This window comes from Apiotrichum porosum (genome assembly GCF_003942205.1).
Source record: "Apiotrichum porosum strain DSM 27194 chromosome Unknown scaffold_3, whole genome shotgun sequence".
In the NCBI taxonomy this organism is placed as follows: Eukaryota; Fungi; Basidiomycota; class Tremellomycetes; order Trichosporonales; family Trichosporonaceae; genus Apiotrichum; species Apiotrichum porosum.
The window spans coordinates 1,902,129-1,923,233 of NW_021167110.1; the positions used below are offsets into that span (position 1 = coordinate 1,902,129).

General features: G+C 58.5%; 6 protein-coding genes across 6 annotated transcripts; 4 read left to right on the forward strand and 2 right to left on the reverse strand.

The window, feature by feature from the left end:
* Positions 1-647: 647 nt before the first annotated feature.
* EHS24_006288 (uncharacterized protein) lies at positions 648-1,399 on the reverse strand (the record flags this gene model as incomplete). The annotated part of the gene is made up of 3 exons (XM_028621759.1): positions 648-720; positions 872-1,159; positions 1,362-1,399. The coding sequence occupies 3 exons, from the start codon at positions 1,397-1,399 to the stop codon at positions 648-650; spliced, it is 399 nt and encodes a 132-aa protein (XP_028478211.1).
* Positions 1,400-1,745: 346 nt separating this feature from the next.
* EHS24_006289 (uncharacterized protein) lies at positions 1,746-4,990 on the forward strand (the record flags this gene model as incomplete). The annotated part of the gene is made up of 8 exons (XM_028621760.1): positions 1,746-1,949; positions 1,989-2,016; positions 2,058-2,144; positions 2,190-3,612; positions 3,648-4,106; positions 4,145-4,531; positions 4,574-4,652; positions 4,691-4,990. The coding sequence occupies 8 exons, from the start codon at positions 1,746-1,748 to the stop codon at positions 4,988-4,990; spliced, it is 2,967 nt and encodes a 988-aa protein (XP_028478212.1).
* A 259-nt stretch (positions 4,991-5,249) lies between these two features.
* On the forward strand, positions 5,250-7,122 carry DPH2 (Diphthamide biosynthesis protein 2; the record flags this gene model as incomplete). Its single annotated transcript, XM_028621761.1, has 4 exons — positions 5,250-5,423; positions 5,476-5,663; positions 5,773-6,616; positions 6,661-7,122. The coding sequence occupies 4 exons, from the start codon at positions 5,250-5,252 to the stop codon at positions 7,120-7,122; spliced, it is 1,668 nt and encodes a 555-aa protein (XP_028478213.1).
* Positions 7,123-7,590: 468 nt separating this feature from the next.
* EHS24_006291 (uncharacterized protein) lies at positions 7,591-10,007 on the reverse strand (the record flags this gene model as incomplete). Its single annotated transcript, XM_028621762.1, has 4 exons — positions 7,591-7,649; positions 7,711-8,945; positions 9,182-9,633; positions 9,762-10,007. 4 exons carry the CDS (start codon positions 10,005-10,007, stop codon positions 7,591-7,593), a joined length of 1,992 nt encoding a protein of 663 aa, XP_028478214.1.
* A 3,956-nt stretch (positions 10,008-13,963) lies between these two features.
* EHS24_006292 (uncharacterized protein) lies at positions 13,964-15,724 on the forward strand (the record flags this gene model as incomplete). Its single annotated transcript, XM_028621763.1, has 3 exons — positions 13,964-14,382; positions 14,442-15,146; positions 15,199-15,724. The coding sequence occupies 3 exons, from the start codon at positions 13,964-13,966 to the stop codon at positions 15,722-15,724; spliced, it is 1,650 nt and encodes a 549-aa protein (XP_028478215.1).
* A 761-nt stretch (positions 15,725-16,485) lies between these two features.
* On the forward strand, positions 16,486-17,981 carry EHS24_006293 (uncharacterized protein; the record flags this gene model as incomplete). Its single annotated transcript, XM_028621764.1, has 8 exons — positions 16,486-16,564; positions 16,619-16,703; positions 16,752-16,770; positions 16,908-17,027; positions 17,072-17,150; positions 17,396-17,615; positions 17,671-17,740; positions 17,799-17,981. The coding sequence occupies 8 exons, from the start codon at positions 16,486-16,488 to the stop codon at positions 17,979-17,981; spliced, it is 855 nt and encodes a 284-aa protein (XP_028478216.1).
* Positions 17,982-21,105: the final 3,124 nt, after the last annotated feature.

Sequence of the window (21,105 nt, forward strand, 5' to 3'; positions counted from 1 at the left end):
ACGCCGAACCGCGGCCCCGGCCCGCCCGACGTGTTCGTCGGCACTCGTCACTGCCCATTATCACTCACAACCGCGTATGGTTGTGGATGGACACGCGCTTGTCGAGCGTGGACATCGATACCGACCGTGCTGGGCACCTCCATGACCACTCCCCCGCCACTTCCTTGCTGCACATACGCCCAGGAACTCGGGAGGGCGGCCGCGGCTGATAAGGGGGCATTGGCTAGGGGCGATCAAGCACCCAGTAGACCTGCGAGAGGATGGGGGTAGCTGCTGTCCACGGGCCATAGGGAGGTTGGATACCGGCGTGCATTGGCTGGGTTGGAGTACCTGCGATTGTCATCGTCAAGTTGCCCGTACGTTGATATCCGTTTTGCTGTTTCTCAAACATGAGACCTGCAGTCAGAGGTGCGAATGAGGACAAATTCCAAGGCGACAGACTCCATAAGCGTCTCGTCTGCAGTGTCGACTCTTGTCCTTTCAGGTCAGCCGTGTCAGGAGGTAAGTTGAGGTTGAGCCGGTTGAGTAGCCGTAGCCGTATCGTGTCCTCCGCCGCCGCCGCCATCGTCCTCGTCAGCCCTCCTGTTTCCGTGCTGTTTATTGCATGATGCCTCTACAAATCCGACTTGGTGGTGTCATCACTACGTTTAGAGCGAGTCGCCGGTGGGGTCGAAGTAGCGCCACTGGTTGGGGAGGGGCTTCTCCTCGAGCGAGTCCCATCTGAGCAGGTGTCAGCAACCGAAGTTCGCAACTGGTTCGTCAACTGGACACAGAAAGCGACAGGGAGTGGGACACGCAGCTGCGCACGAAAAAGAAGAGCACAGCTGCAATCCCATCCCATCGCACTCCTCTGCTGTTGTTCTCGACTCACGCCTTCCACTCGGTCATGCTGCCGACGAGCTTGTGCTCGGCAGTAGCCTCCTCAAGGGCAACCTCGACGATGAGGGCGAGCTCCTTCTCGACGGCGGAAATGTCCTCGCCGGCCTTCTCGACGACCGAAAGGCGGTGGTTGGTGAGCGACTCAGTGGCCTGGCGGTACACCGAGGTAGCGGGGAGAGCGCTCAGCGCAGTGAGGGTCTCGCCGTAGATGGCCTTGAGGGCGCGCAGAGGCTTGGGGTGCACAGCCAGGCCGGTGATGCCGGTCGACTCCTTGAGGACCCTGTAGATGTCAGTGGTAGTTCACAACGCAGAGCAGGCGGGGGTGGGTGCACGGGTGGAGATGAGGGCGCGGTGGTTGAATGAACCGGCAGGATGTTGGTTGCGTGCTGGAGCAAGGGAGGGGACAAAGTCGCCGCGAGCAACGGCCTTTGAGCTGCGCCTCTTGCATGCGCCGTATTCTACGTGGTGGGCGGGACACTCACTGGGCGGCGTAGTAGGCAGGGCGAGTAGCGCGGAACATGGTGACGGTGGACTTGTGGAGGAGCGATGTCGGACGGTGCAATGGCGGTTGAATGAGGAACAGACGAATCCCAAGGTGTGTGACCCTGACAACCGAGACCGAGACCCGACCACGCAGTTGTCAGGCTCACCCCCAGGCCCAATGGCCTCCACCGCAATCCACCTGGTCCGGTCATCTCAGACTGGCACACAAATAGACGCGTCTAGCGCAGACCCATATCGTTCACTTCCATTCAACCGGCCACTCGACCATGCCATAGTTTGGACTCGTCGCAGAGACCACACGCACAGCGCATATTCCTTCTTGATATACCCCAAAGGCGAGCTCAACGAGCCCCACATGCGCCATGAGCTCGCCACCGCCACCCGACTTCCTTCTTCCTCCAGAGTCGCCGCGCCGAAACCAACGTAACAGAGGCGACGACCTTGGCTTCACACCCAATGACAGTCAGAGTCAAGGCGCAAGCTCAAGCAAGAGTAACGGGTGGCACAAGGCGTCTGTGCATGACGCAAGCAACGCGGATGGAGATGGGACACCACCAGGAGGAAGGGTAGGTGTCATTGGACCAAAACGCAACCTAACTTTGCAGGTGTCCATGTACGTCAAGCTCTTTACAGGTGAGTTGCACGTGCGGCGCCTGATCAACTCTGACAAACAGAAATGATCACGACTGTCCTCGAATCTGAAGCATACCTTTTCACGCCCTCAGAGCTCTGGATACTGCGGCACATTCTCGAGCTGCCTTGTATGTCTTCCCTCCGTCCACCTTCCTCCGCTGACAGCCGACCAGACGAACCCCAATACCTTCTTACACGTCTTCTCCTCCGCCGACCGGGAAAGGTCCATTCACTCTCCATTATCACCCAGGCATACTCGTCCGAGCTCGGCGACGCGGGTGTGGCGCGTGCCAGTCAAGTTCTTGCCCGTGCTCTCAATATCCCAGAGGATGTCCTTGCCGCCGACCCGTCCCCGCCCCTTGCCATTGTCAGCCCACCACCCGAGCTCTCAAGGAGTTCAAGTTCGAACGGCAAGAGAAAGGAGAAGGAAAGCAGCCAGAAGAGCTTGCCTCGCAAGCCAAAGCCATGGGCGGACTTGCCATCTGGCCTCACCGAAGCAGAGGAGAAGACGGACCCCGACCTCGCAGAAGCCCTTCGGGCCAGCCTGTGGCACGAGGAGAACCCGTACTGGGTTGACGACGACGACCATGTCAATGGGGAAGGCTCCTCTATGGCTTTGGCTGTGGATGTCGACTCATCGCCATCTAGCGAAACATCGCCCAGTACACCGCCAGACCCCGTGGACCAGTTCTCTCTCCTTCCTCGGCACGCCCATCCAATTACCCATCTGGCTCACGGCAATGGCCAGCTTAACCTCGACGACTTCATGTCCTGTGTACCGGCCGACGAGCTGAGAAAGGTGGCTCGTTCGCGCAAGATCCCGTTATCAGCTCTTGTGTCGCGCGAGTCGACGATGAAGGCTCTGCGCGACGTCGCCAGACGCCAGACGACGCTCTCGTTTGCGCCCGTCGTAAAGGGAAAGGGCAAAGGAAAGGCCAAGGACACGCCACTCTCCTTGTCGTCCAACACTACCTCGGAGCACTTGGTCATCAAGGACATTCTCCCCTTGCTCGGCGGTGCGGCCATCAAGCTCGACGACGAGCTGTACCGCCTCATCGCGCGCGTCAACCTCATCTTCTCCCGCACACCGCCAGCTACGGCTGGACAGCCAGCCCTCCTCCTCCCGCCCATCCTAGTCACCTCGCACCGACGCTACTATCCCGACTATGGCTCGCCAACGAGGAGCACGATATGGACCACCCGCGACGAGATCATGGTCTGGGAACGTGCCGTCGGTTACGAGGCTATCGTGAGCGACGCATTGGGCGACGTTTGGCTACAACAGCGCAATGGTGGTGGACCAGCGGGTTGGGGCGCTGGATCCCGTGGACAACCTCTCTCACGCGTCGAGTGTGCCAAGATCGTACGTGATGTGTGGGAGAACGTCTGGCCCATCTGGAAGACCATGGTGGCCACTGCCGGCACCGAAACGTCAACTGGCGGTATCGCCAACGACCGTTTCCGCACCGAACATGTCCTCACCCGTGTCGTCTACAAGGGTGCCGAAGCATTTGGTGTGCTGCACGAATACGACATCGAGTGCGAGGTGCTCCGAGCACTCCTTGCCCAACGACGCTGGCGCCGCGGAAAGAGAGGGTAAGCTAAGGAGCCGTCTTTGTAGCTGACCTCAGCGCGTGGTATGACCGTCTCGCCTTGGTCCTCATGACGCACTACAAGGGCACGGAGGCGCAACGTACCGCCAAGTTTGAAGAGGCCACACAGGTGTGCATAGATGCCCTGCTCGACGAGGACACACACCTCATCTATCGCCCTGGTATATCACGGCGCCTCACTCGGCTGGAGAACAAGCTCAACCTCCCGTCTGACGAACGGCACATCTGCCATGCCGGTCTAGTCACCTGCGAGACACGCGAGCTCGTCGCAGTGCGTTCACTGCAGAACATTGGACAGTCGCGCCAGCGCCAAGCCAGCCCGCAAAAGGACAAGGACCGTGAAGCGAGTCTGGGTCTCGACGACGAAGCGCCGTCAGCAGCGCCACAGGTCGGCAAGAGCGCCTGGATTGGACGCGATGGCGAAGTGACTGTCGAGGGATGGGTGTTGGAGTGGTGGGAGGAGCAGGGCTATGAAGGGTGAGTTGAAGAGGTGGTGGTGGCCTGCTAACTCGCAGGTATCACGCAGAGTCCTCCATCCTCACAACACTGTTCGCGCTCCTCATGTGGCCAGTCCTCTTCGAGCCCGTCCCAGGCGCGTTCGAAACTCGGTACCAAACGGCTCCCCTTGACTTGGGTGAAGACAGCTTTGCTCGCGCTCGCACCACTCTCATCGATCAACGCCTCCAGCAGATGGAGTCGACCGAGGCTGCCCTCGAAATGCTCCGCGAGACTGACCGCCGTGAACGTCCTCGCGGCACCTGGGCCGTCGGCGTGCGATGGGACTTTGGCGACCGCGAGCTGGAGCAGATCCTCGCGTGTATGGGCGGAAGGGCCATGGCTACCATCTGCCGCATGCTGTGTGAGGAGTACAGGCACCGCGCGAGTGGCGTGCCAGACCTGATGTGAGTCAGCTAGGTCCTTGCGTGCTTTCAGCTGACAGCCAGCGTTTGGAACTTTGAGAAGCGCGAGGTGCGGTTCGTCGAGGTCAAGGGTCCTGGAGATACGCTCTCCGAAACTCAAAAGGTAAGCTTTTTTTTGCACCGCAATGAAGCTGACGCCAGATCTGGATTGATGTCCTGATTGCAGCTGGGGTTCCCGTCGAGGTCTGCCGCGTCAAGGCCAAGGAAGACGACGACGCTCAGGCGATCAAGGCCAACAGCAAGCTCAAGCGCAAAAGGTCACAGCAGCAACCCAAGCGCACGATATCACGTGTTTCGCCAGAGGTGGTGGTGGTCGATGACAGCGACGACGAGGACGAGGATGAGGATGAGTTCAAGCATGAGTCGGGAGACGAAGGGAAACCTGCTGGACACTGGGAGACGCGTGCGTCGGACAAGAAGCGCACTCGCCGTAGCATGTAGCATACCTATTGTGTATAGATTGTAGGCGTCGATACGACGCTTGTTGTGAATGTAGTATTCAGCTCATGAGACGTTGTTCTTGTGAATTACAGCCGTAAACATTGGACGAGGCCGTTCGCTGGTGCCACTTTTGATGCTGGGTGGCGACAGCCGAGACGAGTGGAACCGTGCCTGAGATGACAAAGTCACGAAAGATCGGAAACGGTCTCTCGTTCAAAATCTCCTCCGAACACACTTCAATCAACAACAACAGTCCACCATGTCCGAGTCCATGTCAACAGCAGCGACCCACGTCTTTGAGGACATTGAGGTAGAGGCCGCGGCCGAAGCCGGTCCTTCATCCATGGGCGACGCCGCTGCGTCGCTGTCTCTCGAAGCTGCGTTCGACATTGAGACCACGGCCCAGATCATCCTGGAGGGAGGCTACAAGACTGTACGCTACCCTACACCTGTTACACTGGCTGACATGCTAGATTGCCCTGCAGTTCCCCGACGAGCTCTTGCCGTCCTCCCCGGCCGTGTACCGTGCCCTCCAGGAGCGCGTCGGCAAGACCGGCGCCCAGAGCTACGTCCTCGCCGACAGCACGTACGGCTCATGCTGTCCCGACGTCCTCTCGTGCCTCCACTTGCCGGCTGACTTGCTCGTGCACTATGGCCATGCGTGCTTGACTCCGTGAGTAGGAATGTGGGCCTCGCGCCGCGTGTGAACCACGGCGGTGAATGGCGGGTCGCCAGAAGCTCATTCATTGTTGCCCCCATGAGCTTTGCTGACGCATCTTCAGCACGGACGCTCTGCCTGTGCACTACGTCTTCCCGCGTCGTAGTCTCGATCCCACTGTCGCTCTCGCTTCGTTGACAGAAGCGGCTGGCGACGACTTGAACGACAAGAAGGGCATCGCGCTGGTCTGGGACGTGGCGTACGACTGGCTTGCGGACGAGATTATCACGGCGTTCAACAAGGCTTCTCTGCCCGTTCAGGCGGCACGGATCGTGCGACCGAGCGCGAACCGTGCTGCTCCAGTCGTTGAGGAGGCACCCGTTGCTCCTGCTCCTGCTGCAGCTGCGTCTTGTGCGGACAAGGAGGGTGGCTGCTGCAGCTCCACCCCGGCCACGTCCTGCGGTGACGCGAACGGTGGCTGCTCCAGCGGCGCCTGTACGCCAGCACCGGCCCTCCGTCCCATCTCGGGATCCAAGGCGGCACCCGCGCTGCGTGCCGTCCTCCCCCCGCCCGGCGTCGACATTGCCGACTGTGCGATCTGGTACCTCGGTCCCGACGGCCGCTCGCTGCTCAACCTCCAGATGACACACGCCAACCACACTGTCGTCGCGTACTCTCCCGACGAGGGTGCGCGCCAGGTTCTCGGGAGCAGCAGGCTGCTCTCGCGCCGCCTGTTTGCCCTGCACCAGGCCATGAACGCCGATGTGTTTGGTCTTGTGGTTGGCAATGTCGGTCTGGCGAGCTCGAGGCCGCTCGTCACCGAGCTGAGGGGTGCGCTGAGCCGTGCGGGCAAGAAGAGCTACACCCTCAGTGTGGGACGGTTGAATCCCGCCAAGTTGGCCAACTTTGCCGAGATTGAGTGTTTCGTCCTTATTGGATGTGCCGAGGGTGGTGTTGTCGACTCCAAGGTGAGCTTTCCGCCCCGGTTGTTTGGCCAAAGCTAACATACCAGGACTTCCTCCGCCCCATCATCACCCCCTACGAGCTCACGCTTGCCCTCCAGGGCTCCGAGCACGTTTGGGACCCGTCCAAGTGGACGCTCGACCTCGGCTCGGTCCTCGCCGCTGCAAAGGAGGAGAACCTGCCAGCCAAGGACGCCGACGCCAGCGAGGACGAGCTCGAGTTCAGTCTCGTCACGGGCACGTACCGTTCGCGCAAGACGTTCACCGACACGTCCGCCACGCCCGTGGCCGCCATCGCAGGCGTCACCGACGGCGTCACCGACTTGACGCTCCGCGACAAGGACTTTACCCTCGCAAAGCTCGAAAGCGCCGGCAGCGTGTACCTCCAGTCGCGCCACTTCCAGGGTCTGGACCCGAGGTATGGCCAGGACGAGCCCAGCGTCCTCGAGCAGGGCCGGTCGGGTATTGCTCGCGGGTACACAGAGGAGAAGGACGACAGCAAGGCGCAGTAGAACCAACATACATAGACGGGGTGAACAGCGTGCGTTATGTGCAGAGGGTATAGATGCATAAGATATTGCCAAGTGTAGATAAATGCCAGGGCAAGATGAGACCACACTATATAGTGAACTGGTGACTAAAAGAGTTAGGGCGTGTGGTTTGTTGGGGCCAGCCAGACGTGGCAGGCATGAGAGGTGTTTTGGATCGTCTAGTCCAAAGCGGAAAAAAGAAGAGTCCCAAAGGATAAAAATGAAGATGGCTATGTTTACAAGTGGGACACCGAGGGGAGCAGGGATGGAGAGTTGCGCAAGGGTCGGGCGAGATTACAGCGGTGTCGTGGCGTGGTTGATTGATGTCGTAGATGCGCGTGCAGGTGCAGGGAATAGGATAGAAGGAGGGAGGGGTTTGAGGAATCGAGGTGCGGGTGACCGATCTGAGCGAGGCCCTCGCTGCGATGCAGGAGGGGGGAGGTCTAGAATCTAGATATTTGAAAGCGTATGTGAACGGGTATGTGGAGGCTTCAACCACTCGGGAGGAGCTATGGAGGACAGAGGACAGCTGTCCAGTGGCGCGCCAGGGAGCTTACAGGCTCAGCGTACCGCGAGCGACGCCCAGCGCAATTGCAGCTGTAACAGCCAGGACACCGACACCGATCTGGACCTGCTGGGAGCGCGTTGCCGCGCTGGTGTAAATCCATTTCGGGGGAGCGATACCGTTGCCTGTAATCATTGCGCCGGCCGCGATTGTGGCTTTCCCCGAGCCGATGATGGATGTCGAGTAGCTCACAACCGCATCGTCGGGGACAGACGAGTCGGCAAGCGCCTGGTCGGTGAAGAAGACGACAGCGATGGACGGGGCAGGAACGGTGATGGCACACTCGCCGTTCGAGCACGTCACTTGCTCGGTGGTAAGTTCGCCAGAGAGGCGACCGTCCGAGGCGTACTGGTATCCACCCATCGTCTGGCCAGCCCACGTAATGTTGATCTGCTCGCTCACGCTGGCGGCGCGGAAGTAGCGGACACTGACAGTGTCACCGATGGTGGAGCCATTGAACGAGAGGTTGGCGGTGTAGTCGGATCCGCCACTGCCGTCGGTCACGTAGTTAAACAAGACGGCACGGACAGGGAGGCCGTCCTCGTAGATGATGTACTGGGGGAAAAAGTCGGCGGCGGGCCAGAGGTCGATGATCTGCGAGTTGTTGGACGAGCCAAAGACCTCGGCCACAATGAGGGCAGAGTAGTAGATTGAACCCGTAGTCCAGCCGTAGTTCTTATACTTGCCGGGAGGAGGGGTGAAAGGGTTGTAGTAGACGTTCTGGCCACCCACGTGCATGAGTGCAGCCGAAAAGTTGGTGTAGGCCAGCTGGAGCGACCAGTCGACCATCCACATGGCAGCGCCAAACGAGTCGCTCAGACCGGCGAAACCGCCACATGAGGCAGTGTTGGTCTCGAGCATGAGAATCTCTTTGCCCTGGGCCACCACCTCCTGTGCACTCGCAGTGTAGAGGGCAGCCATTTCACGCGGGTTCGTGTGGTTGAGGAAGTCGGGAAAGATTGACTGTGCGTCGATCACGTTGCCGTTGATCTGGCAGTTGTTGGTCGGGTAGTGCTGAACAGTCACATGTGAGAGATACTCGAGATTGTCGGTGAGCCAACCAGTGTTGAAGACGTCCACCACGTCAAAGCCCGCCGTCTGGCAGCAGACCGAGGGGCCCATGAGGAACTGGGTCTTGAGGAGATCACCCTGGCTGAGAATGTCATCACGCATCGTCTGGAACTCGTTGTAATAGTCGTTGACAGTCCAGTTGCCGTCGCGGTCAGAGTGATCAACGTAACTGAAACACATGTTAGCACGAGTCCTCGCATATCAAACGACCGCTGGTCGCTGGCCGCTGGAGCATGGAAACCTGGCAACAAGGGCAAAACGAGCGTCAATCGGCCCGTGACCCGTGGGGCCCGTCACGACCCGTTTGCGCGCCATTGCTGCGAGAGGCTGGCGAGACGACGTGCTTCTACTTCGCAGTTCTCGCAGCAGTCTCCAAGGTTCCAGCTGACCACGTATGCTACCCACAGATCAGGTTCGTTTCCCATCGCCGTGCCAAGAAGATAGTCGCCCAGGATCGTCTGGGCCCAGTGCGCAGCGAGAGGGACGTTGGGGGACTGGCTTTGGACAGCGGACTCGTTGAAGGAAAGGCCAAAGAACCAGGCCGTGTCGGTCAGGGCCGAAATGTTGCCCATGGTGTACAGAAGCTCGAGAGAATAGTTGATGATGGGAGTCGTTGTAACAGTGTCGCCGTCGTTGTACATCTTGTCAATGGAGCTTCCGTCCGAGAGCCCGTCGACAAGGATCGTGCTCTTCTCCTGGGTGTTGCCGCCCACGCGGATCAGCACGCCCGCGCCTGCACGGTTGCGGATGTTGGCCAAGTAGTTCAAGAAGATGGGCTTGAGCGAACCAGCGTCACTCCCCAACACGTTCTCCGCCACCGACAACTCTACTGAGAGTCCGAGGAAGTTGCCCTTTTGCTATTCTTGTCAGCCTTGCTCGGCGTAAGGGACCACCGTTCGTGATCCGTGAATGACGTCCGGTCGGAGGGCAGTGATGGCCACTCGCCACATATTTGCCGTCGAAATCGCCACTTTGCCGTACTCACCTTGATCGAAAGCAAGTTTCCAGAGCCCCAAACGTCTATGGGGATGCTGACAGTCAGGGCAGTTGTGGGTGGGTCTGGAGCTGCGGGGGCCGAGAGAACGGTGGTGTCGTAGGCGGCCAGACCCGTATAGGTGGCATCGGCAGCCGCTGTCGTTGTGGTGGTAGCGACGACATTGTAGAGAGTGATGTTGGCGGCTCTGCCGAGCTGTGCAGCTCCGAGAGCAAATAGCAACACCTGTGCCCACATGGTGGGGAGACGAGGTGGTCGAGAGGAGCGTCGAGGAGGAGGGCGGGGGAGTGGGGCGCGGTGGGGCAAATGAGTGTGGTGGATCTGGACGATGTCGTGGTCCAGGTGCGGAGGAGATGCGGAGAAAGTTGTCGAACTACGTCAAGGTGAAGGTGAGATCTGAGTTCAAACGGGTGTGTACAGTAACAAGAACGACATGAACGGGATGCAGAGCAGACATCTTGCGACCGTCCCCCCACGGTGAGGAGAGGGAGGGGCCATACGAGTGGGCGAAACAATCTGCAATGGGAGGAGAGAGGAGCAGGCCCGGGCGGACGTCGTGCATCGCGTTTGGATCGCGCGAGCAAGTCCCTGTATGTGGGCTGAGCGTCAGGTATGGGTACTGGACGGCGTCCGGTGGGTCAGGTAGCAGTACTGGACCCCTCGACTGCTCACATGCGTGCTCCCCATGTCCAAGACAAAGCGCAAGTGATTTGCCTGGTGGTCTGCGCCGCAGGCTGGCTCATGCCCTCCCTCGCGCAGTCCTGTCTGTGGGGAATGGACGTTCGACTTCGGGGCCCAGCGTGTGCCCAGCATGTGCCCTCCTGTTGTCGCGTGCGGTGGTGTCCTGCAACGTCGTACACAACGGGTGTGGCTTGCCGTCTTGGCGCCCGCCCCGAGCGGCAGGTGCACCGGGCGTTCCGGACACAAGGGCAAATGGACCGCTCGGGAGTGGTTCTGGACGTCTGGACACTGTACATGAGCTGGAACGTTTCCTTGCAGGCCGCAGATGTTGCTGAGGAACCATGCTGGTGGCAGCTGGTGCTAGCCGACAAGGTGCCGTGGAGCCATGGACAGCGCAGTCTCGTCGCTGGTGCGCCCCACTCGACGGCGTGCGCGCAGTGTTGGTTGCATTGCAATCACATTTGTGGGCTAACATCGATCAGCGACGACGACACAACGACGACGCCCGGGAAATGCAGAAAAAGCCCCAGTTCAAATGTCACACACGCCACAGAGAGGCGACGATGCTGTGCTTTAGAACAAAGCGAAATGTTTGCCCGTCAGGCTTTACACGTGGAGCGGTGTCCTGACCTGACGAACTGCAGCCAGTCGGTAGCAGGGCAATGTCTACAGAGGTCAAAGCTCACCCCACCCTACATCGGCCGTAGGATGCAAGTATGCATGCACCTGAGTCTGGGCTGCGCGTTTGGCGCTGCTTGGCGGCGTGGACGAGAGGAAGAGAATGGAGACGAGGAATAACCTCCAAGCCCGATTCCAAGCCCCGACATCAGGACTTTTTGTACTTACAGGAACCCGAGTGTGGCAAGCAAGCATCAGCTCGTCTGGCGTCTGGCCAGTAATCCCTGGAATTCCAGACCGAGACACGGCTCTGGACACACGTCGACTGGTCCATGTCAACTGGTCCTGTGTTTGCTGCTCATGCCAAAGATTCATTGGGCATCACACAGTAGTGCCTAACCGTCTTATGCAAGCCACGCGACACACCTTTTGGGTTGCGGTGGACTGTTGGTCGAGACTAAATGGAGCAAGTTTCCTGATGGTCGTGTGCCAACATGCCCGCACGTAACCAAGAATTTCCACATCCCGGGCTGGTGTAGACAAGATCTAGTTCATGGGCGCTGAGGGCTGCGAACTGGATGTCGGCTCAGCCCAATGACAGAGTCTGCCTTGCTCTGTCTCTCTGCCCAAAGGCCCCAAGCAGCCTGCCGTCCGCTGCCAAGCTCCCGGACGTATGGAAATAAAGAGCCGCCCGGGCCAAGCGGAGGAGGCGCTCACATCGGGCCTACAACGACTGTGGCCACTGTCTCCCCCACCCAGTCGTAGGGCCATGACGACCTGTAAGCCCCGTGTGGCACCGGACATGGTGCATGGTGGCTGGGTCAACTGCGGACGCCAACGCCAGGATCCTTTACGCCGCCGCTGGCTCTTCAACTTGTGGGTCGACGGCTTTTGCCCCACATGCGTCCACTGCGCACAGTCCCACCTAGGGCGCAGGTATATCCTAAACTCGCTGCTATGACCCGCTTGGCACTGATGGCACAGGGCATAACGAGCTATTGCTGTGCTGTCAGTATGGAGTGTGCTTGAGGAAGAAGAAGTGGTGAGTGGCCAGTTGGTGTTCTTGGCCGTCTGTGCTGACGTTACCCTCTGGCAGCATCCCCAATGTTCCAGTAGTTGGAGGACATGCCCATCACACGGTACGTGGAGTCGTAGTCACATATTCGTTTCCTGACCGTACGGCGCCTGTTGTGCGTGTCAGAATGCACACGAAGCACGAAACAAAGGTGCCTCCCCTCCGTCTCTCAATTTGTGACACTTGGCAGACAAGGCGCAAAGAACTCGAAACGTACCAAGTGCGCTATATAAGTTGTTGGTTACAGTCCCACCACGCCTGCTTTCCGGTCTCACCATGGCTACTTTCTCGAGTCACACAGTAGCCCTCTCTTTCCAAGTCGAAACAACGTGTTGCCATCTACTGTTGACGACTCGAATGCCGCCCATGGCGCCCGGCCCGGCTTGACCCACGCTGATATCACGAAATCGCGAGATCGTCATCTGGTCGGTGGAGTGGAGGATGGCCGTGTTACGGCTGACGTCTCGTGATTCGATATCGCGGACTGCGGGGGTGCCACGGCACACAAAGGTGCCAACGCCCCGCAGCCCGAAGATGGTGACTCGGCGACGATCGCGAAGGAGAAACGCACCGAACACTGAATGAATACTGTTGACTAGGTGCTGAATTCGGGCCATATGCTTGAGTTTCCTACTGCGGCGTGCCTACGTCGCCGGCCCTTGACTTCCAGGACAAGTTACAGATGGCCATATGGCAGTCCGCGATGGTGACAACGGTCCACGATGTTCCTCGGACGTAATCCTCAGACATCATTGGTCGCAGATCGCAGAAGATCATCCGGCCCACGCCACCTGAGCAAACTCTGTAGCAAAGCAGCTCCACATAGCCTGCTGAACACCGGTGAGTCCCTGGTTGTCCAGCTCAGAAGGTCTCCAGGTGGGTGGCGATACCCCGCAAGTTGACCGCTCGGGATCCCTACACATTATGCGGCATTGTGTGAACCGCCACAATCGTTGGTGGCTCTGTGACGTAAGTACGTCCTCTAACGGTACTGCACTTCAGCGCAGAAAAGATCCTTGGATCTATGTTTCGCCGATGTCCGGCGTTCATGCTCATGCCAAAGAGGTTGATTGTTTTGGCTGGTCACTCTGGTGGCCGTTAAACGCCGGCGCGTGACATCGTCGGCCGAGTTTGCACAAATGGAAGCAACAACTGATCCAATGAGTAAGCAAAAATCCAACGGCGGAATGAATGTTAACTCGAGCGCAGTTCCCGCACATGCAAGCCACTTGGCACGTGCTTGGCCAGCAACAGCTTGCAGCCGCACACGACTGCGGCGGACATCACGATGTTTAGAGCTCCAGAGAGCAGTGATTGAGCGCAGGGTATTCGTAGCAGGGACTCTATCGCGTGCTTGAGAACACACTACACGGCTCGATGTATGTGCTGGAATAAGTTGTGCGCAGCCGAAGTTGTCCTCGAAACGAGTCGGTAGTTGTGGTTATTTTAGATTAACCGGAACATCTGATCCAATAGGCCCTCGTCATTGGTAGTTCCCAGACGTTCGTCCGGCCCGGTGTTGCGATGTTGCGCCGGGCAGAGCAACAGGGCGGATAGGTGGCCTGGACTCTGGGGAGTCATCCACCAAGGCCAGGAGACCATTGCAGACAGAACAGTCGGGACGGAGGCATCCGAAGCAAAAGCACGAGGTCATGCAGCAACGCAACAGGGCAAAAAAGCCACCTTGACGGCCTCCACAGGTTGTGTCGCTCCTCTGCTCGGGACCCAATTGACCAAAATATCGACTCGTTGCCACCGAAGCTGACCGTGTTTCTTAGCATCTACATCATTTGTCATATAACACCATCAGCCAGGCAACATGGCTACCACAGAATCCCCTTCATCTTCATCGTTCGCCATGCGCTTCTTTGGCAGCTCAAAAGCCAACTCCCGGCCGTCATCTCGCCCCGCTTCGCCGGCAAGGCAGAAGAACATTACGTGCCGGATCAACGTCGACTCCTATGGTTGCTTCATGATGCACCGCAACCGCGTCGACGAGCAGTCACTCGGCACCAGCACCTCTGTCGCACCCATGTTCCATGACCGCGAGATCAGTGGCGTGCTCGAGGTGGAGGTCCCCAGAGGCATGGGTCGGCGTCGGTGTCGATCCATCAAGTTGACCATGAGGAGCGTGTGTCGGCTCAACATGGGCGACAAGCGGGGCTGGGAAAAGGACGTCCTGTTCAACCGAGGCATCGAGGTGAAAGGTGCAATCATTCTCGAGGAAGGCGTACAGAGGTGTGTTAATGCACGGTGCCGGATGCGGACACACTTTTTGCTGACGCGGTTTGTCTCAGGTTTAGCTTCGCCATTGTCGTACCCTACTCATTGGCGCCATACGACGTCACCCCGCTCGGCGACGTGAGGAGCGACCTCATTGCCGAGCTGGTAGGCTTGGGAGTCACGTCTGTCGATGCGCCATTGTCATGTAACGACAACCCCGACCTCCCACCCGAGGACAAGATCTTGAAGAACATGACCGTCAGCTGGAGCGAGCCTGTCGCTGCCACTGGCGAGGAAGTGCCTTGGCTGCGTGGTTCAGTCACCCAGACGCGCAGCATTGGTTTGATATACAACCCGGACCCGAACAATGGCGTCAACGCCCTCGATGACAACGCGCGTACCGCCATTGACGGCTTGGGCCCCATGGAGCTCCGGTACTTGTCTGATGTGTGGACTGTCTCGGCTGTCCTGAAGACGAACGCTGTGTTCCCCGACCCCTCGCCAGGCGTAACACTCTTCTACGCGGCTGTCTATCTGGAGCAAAAGGCAACAATCACATCGCCACGCGACCCAAAGCCGACCGAGCCAATCTCGTCAACCACGCCGTTCCTCGTCTGGCAGCAGGGCACAAAACCCGCTCCTGGAGGCAGGCTGGGGCGGGACACGCCTGCTCTCTGGCGTGGAAAGGAGGCAGGAGGAAAGGACGAGGGCTTCATTCGCATCACGGGTATTGGCCGATTGCCAAATGACCACACCGGTCGCCCATCCACTCTTGAAGGGTAAGTCAACAGTTCTCCGTTTGATCAAGCGGCATTTGCTAATGTCTCTCAGTATCGTCACCCCGATACACGTATCGCACCAGCTCGTCTTCCACATCTGGTACGCAGTGGCAGGCGAGGATGTGCGCGGTAACAAGCTTCCGCCCAACGTCCAAAACCGCACTGGTTCCCTCCGTCTCATGAAGCACCACATCAACACCATCATCCCGTCGTGTTGCTGCATCCCCGAGCACCTTTCATTGCCGACTTATGACTCATTGAACGTCCACGACCTCGGCCCATGTGCCTTGTGCAAGACTCCCTTCAATGAGCAGGCTTGCCCCACTTGCGTCACAACCTTCCCCCACGCGCGCCACGACCACGATCCGAGGATGGTCGGCAACCTCAACGGCAACTGTCCAGTCTGTGAACTTCGCTTCACTTCGACAATTGACGACTGCAACGAGTGGAAGAACTGTGCATGCGGCTTTAGCTGCCAGTCGCTCGAGGACAGAATGCAGAGCGTCTTGACGGACGACCTGCCGCCTTTCCTCACCCGACCGTGCACCCCGCCACCCAAGGAGGCACCGGCGTGGTAATTCGAGCACTGCTATCCCCCATGTCCCTTCTGTCACGCCCGAACGTTTCTTAAAAAATCATAGTTTATGACTGTTATTGTATGTATCTTAGATGTGAACATGTGTCCAGTGCATCCAGCCAACACGACTGTTGTTGAGACACACACTTAACAGGGCGAATTTCAGTCTACACGGGAAGACTGTCAAAGCAAGCAGCAGGCATAACCGGGTCCCGACGTCAGAGGCTGACGCGTGGCATGCTCATTGGATCATCTTGCATGTGCGGGCGGTCTGGAAGGCCTGAGGCGTCCGAGAACGCCGCTTTTCGACGCTTTGTTCGTCGAACAGTCCCAGTTGTGTGATCAAGTGTGTGCTTTTAACTTCAAATGTTCACTGGTGTGACCTGTTTGTTCTGCGCTTATTCTGTTGTCCTAACCGAAGGATCTGCGACTTGTATACGTGTGTTTCAGTCGTCAGCGTGTGTCATTTGAGAGAATATGACGCGTTGTATGTGTATGGGTGTGGGCGGGCCAAAAAAACACACAATGGCTGTGAAAAGAGCGTCCCACTACGTCATAGGTTGTTATTGCCGCCGTGGCCGCCGTCGATCGCGCGCACTACGCAGCGCAGCCCCGTTTGCGCCCGTCCCGCCCAGCTATCCGCCACCGCAGCGTGGCATCTCTCTCGCTTGCGCCAGTGCGTTCATAGCCAACCTGTGCTGCATCCTTTGTTCCTTCTCTTCCCATCTCACACTCTACACATCTCACCACATCCCATCCACAATGTCCACTGGCTACACCATCCACGTCTCGGGCCTCGCCCCGGAGACCACCGAGGCCAAGCTCCACGACTTCTTCTCATGTAAGTGAAACGCCAATGACGACCAGCTCGAGACGCGAAACTCACACTACCCAGTCTGCGGCAAGCTCACCTCGGTCAAGAAGTTTGGCACTGAGGCCGACATTACCTTTGAGAAGCAGAGCGCTATGCGCACCTCGCTGTAAGTGTCCTGCCGCCTGCAAGGATGCCTCAACTGACGCTCTTTCAGCATGCTCAACGGCGGTACCGTGCGTAGACTGGCTTGGCGTGCAGCTGAGGTGGATGAATGGCGGCCCGGCGCGCTCCCACGCGCTACAGAGCCACCTCTTTGGCCACCTCAACTACATCCACAAGCACAACGTGGACATCGTGCTGACATGTATAGCTTGACGGCGCTCACCTCGAGGTGACCACCCAGGCCCCTGCCGAGGACAAGGCTGTTCTCCCCACCGCCGAGTCGTCTGCCCCTGTTGAGCACCACATCGAGCAGGAGGACAAGCCCAAGGTAAGCTGACGAACCCATCTACCTTTTTCAAAGCTGACCACCAGGCCGCTATCGCCGCCGAGTACCTCGCCAACGGCTACCTCCTCGGCGACCACATCATCCAGAAGGCCATTGACGTCGACAGTAAGTATTGACGGGATACCTGGAGTAGAGCTGCACAGCAGTGTAAGCGTCGCGAGATCTGGTGTCAGCGGTGTGCTTTACGATTGCTCGTGACGTGCGGCCCAGTGCCGCTGCCGGGTCATTTTGGGACTCGCTGGACGCGTGCATTTCGGTCTCTCGACGTCATCGCGAGGCCAAAAAGCGCGTCATTCCATCCAATCTCCCGAATCAACCGTCATTGTTGTTTGTTGCTAACAATTCATCAGGCAAGCAGGGTATCTCGAAGCGCTTCCTCTCGTTCCTTGACAACATTGACAAGAAGGCCGGCGAGCGCTTTGTCGGCGAGAACAAGACCGTCTCGTCCAAGGCTCTGGAGCACGCCAACACCTTCGCCAGCAGGGCCCGCGAGGCCGACCAGCAGCGTGGTGTCAGCACCAAGTTCCACAGCTACTACTCGAAGGCTCTCTCCACCCCCCTTGGCCAGCAGTGAGTTGGCAGCGGCCGTCTCGCGACATCCGTGCAGCCTACTAACCCGTTGTAGGGTTGCCAAGTTCTACCAGGACACCTCGAAGCAGGTTCTTGACGTCCACGAGGAGGCCAAGCGTATTGCTGTGAGTACCTCGCGGACTACGGCCCATTGCAGCTGTAGCTGACTCTAACGAGGCGCAGAAGAAGTCGGCTAGCCAGGCTCCCACTCCCCCCAACGAGCCCGTTGACGCTGCTGCCCCCGCCGCTGCCGCCGCTGCTCCCTCGGCTGTCCCCGTTTCGGCCCCCGTCAACGCCGAGGTCGAGGCCAAGGAGGCTGCCCAGGCCGCCGCCGCTGCCGCTGCTGCCCCCGAGAAGTCGTCGTAAAACCACACACGCTTGCTTAATGACCGGCCCTCTTTCTCCTCTTATTCTGTAGTACTGTAGATCTGGCCCACCATGTCATACGTGCTAATGATGCGAGTCTGCTGCGAGCTGTAATGTGCTACGAACTGCGAGAATGCCCACCGAGGCCCATGCGATGCACTGTGGAGGACGTGCACTGAGCACTGTGTCAACAGCACTCACACCGTCAGCTGGAGCGCGGAGCGACCTGGTTGCCACGTTGCCATAACGCCGGAAACCCCGAGATTCCCGGTGCGAGACGCGTCGCCGCCGCTTAACTGAAATCTGACGCTGTTCTTTGTTTTCTCTCCCACCGCAGTCTCAAGGTCACAATGCTCGCCACACACGGCAGTCTAGCTCGTCTAGCACAGCCTCACTCGCGAGCGGGATAAGGTCCTGGCATTCTAGCCCCCATCTATCGGTCCCAAAGGACCCGCGCGTAATCCCCCTTTTCCGCGCGTCGCGCTCGACCAGAAATGCGCCACCGCAGAGCGTGTCGATTCCGGTCGTCACTCCCAGAGAAGCGCACCACTGTCTCTTCCTCAACGCAAGTTGAGGAAGAAAGGAGGGGTCGCTGAGGGTATGCTCGTGCGGACGGCTTGGTATGAGCGTGGGAGCTGCCTCGTGCCGCGTCGTTTGATCTCTAGGCAGAGACTTGTCTTTCGCCTCGTGGGTCTCTCGGTCCAGCTCTGGTCATGCGCAAGCGTGATTTCAACCTGGAAGCGCCCAATGCCTTTGCTTGGGCCCCGGCACCAGAGGCTTTAGTGCAATTTGGTGACGTTTTCATACCAGCTTGCTGGTTAAACCGCTCTCGATTCTTATGAGGGAGCGGGGAGATAACTCGATCAGGACTACTCTGGGTCTGCGGTCATGGCTCTCGTTAGCCTAGATTTTTCCACTCTTCCATCCTCTTCTCTTTGTACTGTACAGTGATCTGTCCACTGTTGCGGTATGAACTTGTTTGCTGTCACTTTGTCTGCAGGAGTATTGGACCGCTGGAATCCAGCACAACCAACGTGTGCTCCCCACGGACGGCAATTCGCACCTTTTCGATGTGGTCGAGCCTCACGGCAACCGCAAGGTTCAATGCCCTGGGGCGCGCGCGTTGGACTGCAGACGTGCGACTTGCATGGTGCCATTAGGGCAAACGGTAACGTGTGGCGGCGCATGGTTGTCCGTCTGGTAGTCTGGTAGCGCTACGACTCCGCACACCTCGCCGTCTTGCTCGGTTCATGGTATTTGCGCAATCTTGCTTCCTCAGCGCCTCGCAGACCAACACATGTGGTAACAGCGCCTGTTGCTTCCCTGCACCGTTCAGTTATTCTCCTCGCGAGAGGACACAGTGGGGCAAAACCCATCACTCGGCATGCCTAGACTGGCCACTGAGAGCGTGACCTGGGCTGGATGGAAACTGGCGCTGGACACCGTCTCCTGCTACCAGATGGTGGCGTTTTGCAGCGATGGCCTGTGACCATAACTGAGTACCCTATCAGCAGTGCCGAGGATGCAACAACAACCGCACGCCCCAATCCCGAATCCTGCGGAAAACAAATGCTTTGTTATGCGTATGCACCAGCATATGCTTCCAGACGATTCACGGTCTGTACCTCGGTCCTAGCTTACCAAGCTGCTGGTCCGCAGTGGATCAGTGGCAGTCCATTCCTGAGCCACTCCCACTCCCACCCCGCATCCTTCCCTACCTGCTTGAGCAGTTGACAAGGGAGTAAGGAGATTGAATTACGACGCAAGTGGCGGCCTTGCGAGGAAACAAAGCCGGAAAGGGAGCGAGCAAGGGGAGCAAGTGGCGTGCGGTGACGAAAGGCAGCCAACCATCAACGAGAGCGAGCCTGAAGGGAACGACTGTTGAGATCATTCCCGTCTCAACAGTCGTTCATTCCCGTAATGTCGACAGATGGGTTGAGGCGCTCGTTCATCTGCCGCGCGTCCTGACCTCTACTGTGCCTCGGAAGTCCTCTTGCCCCTATGAGTCGTCCCGACATTCCGCCTCCCCGCTGTTCGCAGATACCGCCTCTCCAGGGCCTGAACATACGACCCACAAAGCCGTGTAGCTGTACCGCCTGAAAAGGGAGAGTTTCCATTGGTACGGTGAGACCAGCAGTGTGCACGAGTATGCCTTGTGCTCAACGTCTTCTCGGAGCTTCATTGGTCTTCGAGCAGTGTGCTACCACATCCCTGCGGAGACGCGTCGGAGGGAAGCCATCCGCATCACATGCAGGGCATGAGCCACACCAGGTGCCGAGGCTCAAGTGTTGTCGTATCGTTCTGCAGGGTCACACTGCCTGCATTTCCCATTTTGGTCTAGAGGTAAGACAACTTGATGAGGAGTGAACGGACGAAGAAAAAGGAGTGGAACGAGTTAACGGTAGGGGATCGACGGGCGGCCGGGAGGACGAACCGGAAACAAGGTGCGACTGCCCCCTTCGCTTTCAACATTGTGCGATTCCGTCGAGACTTCAGAGAAACACAGTGTAGAGGTGCCACAAGCTTTGCCACTAACAACAAGGCGGCGTATGCCCGCGTTCTGTCAGTAACACTGTGAGCTGCTCCTTTTGGAACACGAACGAATATGTGGAATGCTGGACAAGGAGTCCAAGGATGTTTACGGCAGGAAGCCGAAATTAGGAGCGCGGCTTCTCGGAGCGAGGCCTGTGACAGCAGTTTGCCGAGGTTTCTCAGACACCGGATCAGGCGTCGTAGTGAAGGTTCACTGCGTATGCAGCATGCAGCCCCCATTTCGTAGGACAGTCACACCCCAGGCCCACGACGCTCAGATCGAGATTGGGCAACGGTGAAGCCTAAACCCTGCATTCCAAGTTCTGGCTGGTCAACTAAGGAAGTGTGCGGGGCAGACTGCAGATGGGGACAAGGGCGGTCAACAAAAGGCACAGAGAAGTCGTGTACCCCAGAAGCCATCCCAGAGTCCGTCCTGCAGTTGCTCCTGGCGACAAGTGATCAGCGACTCCTCTTGGCACTTGGCTGCAGTGCCATGCCCCTGCCATGGGTTTCGTTGGCGCTGTCGTGACCAGGGCCGCGTACCAAAAGCGATCGCAAAGGATGACAGCGTGGCGGCGTGTGCCGCGAGCGT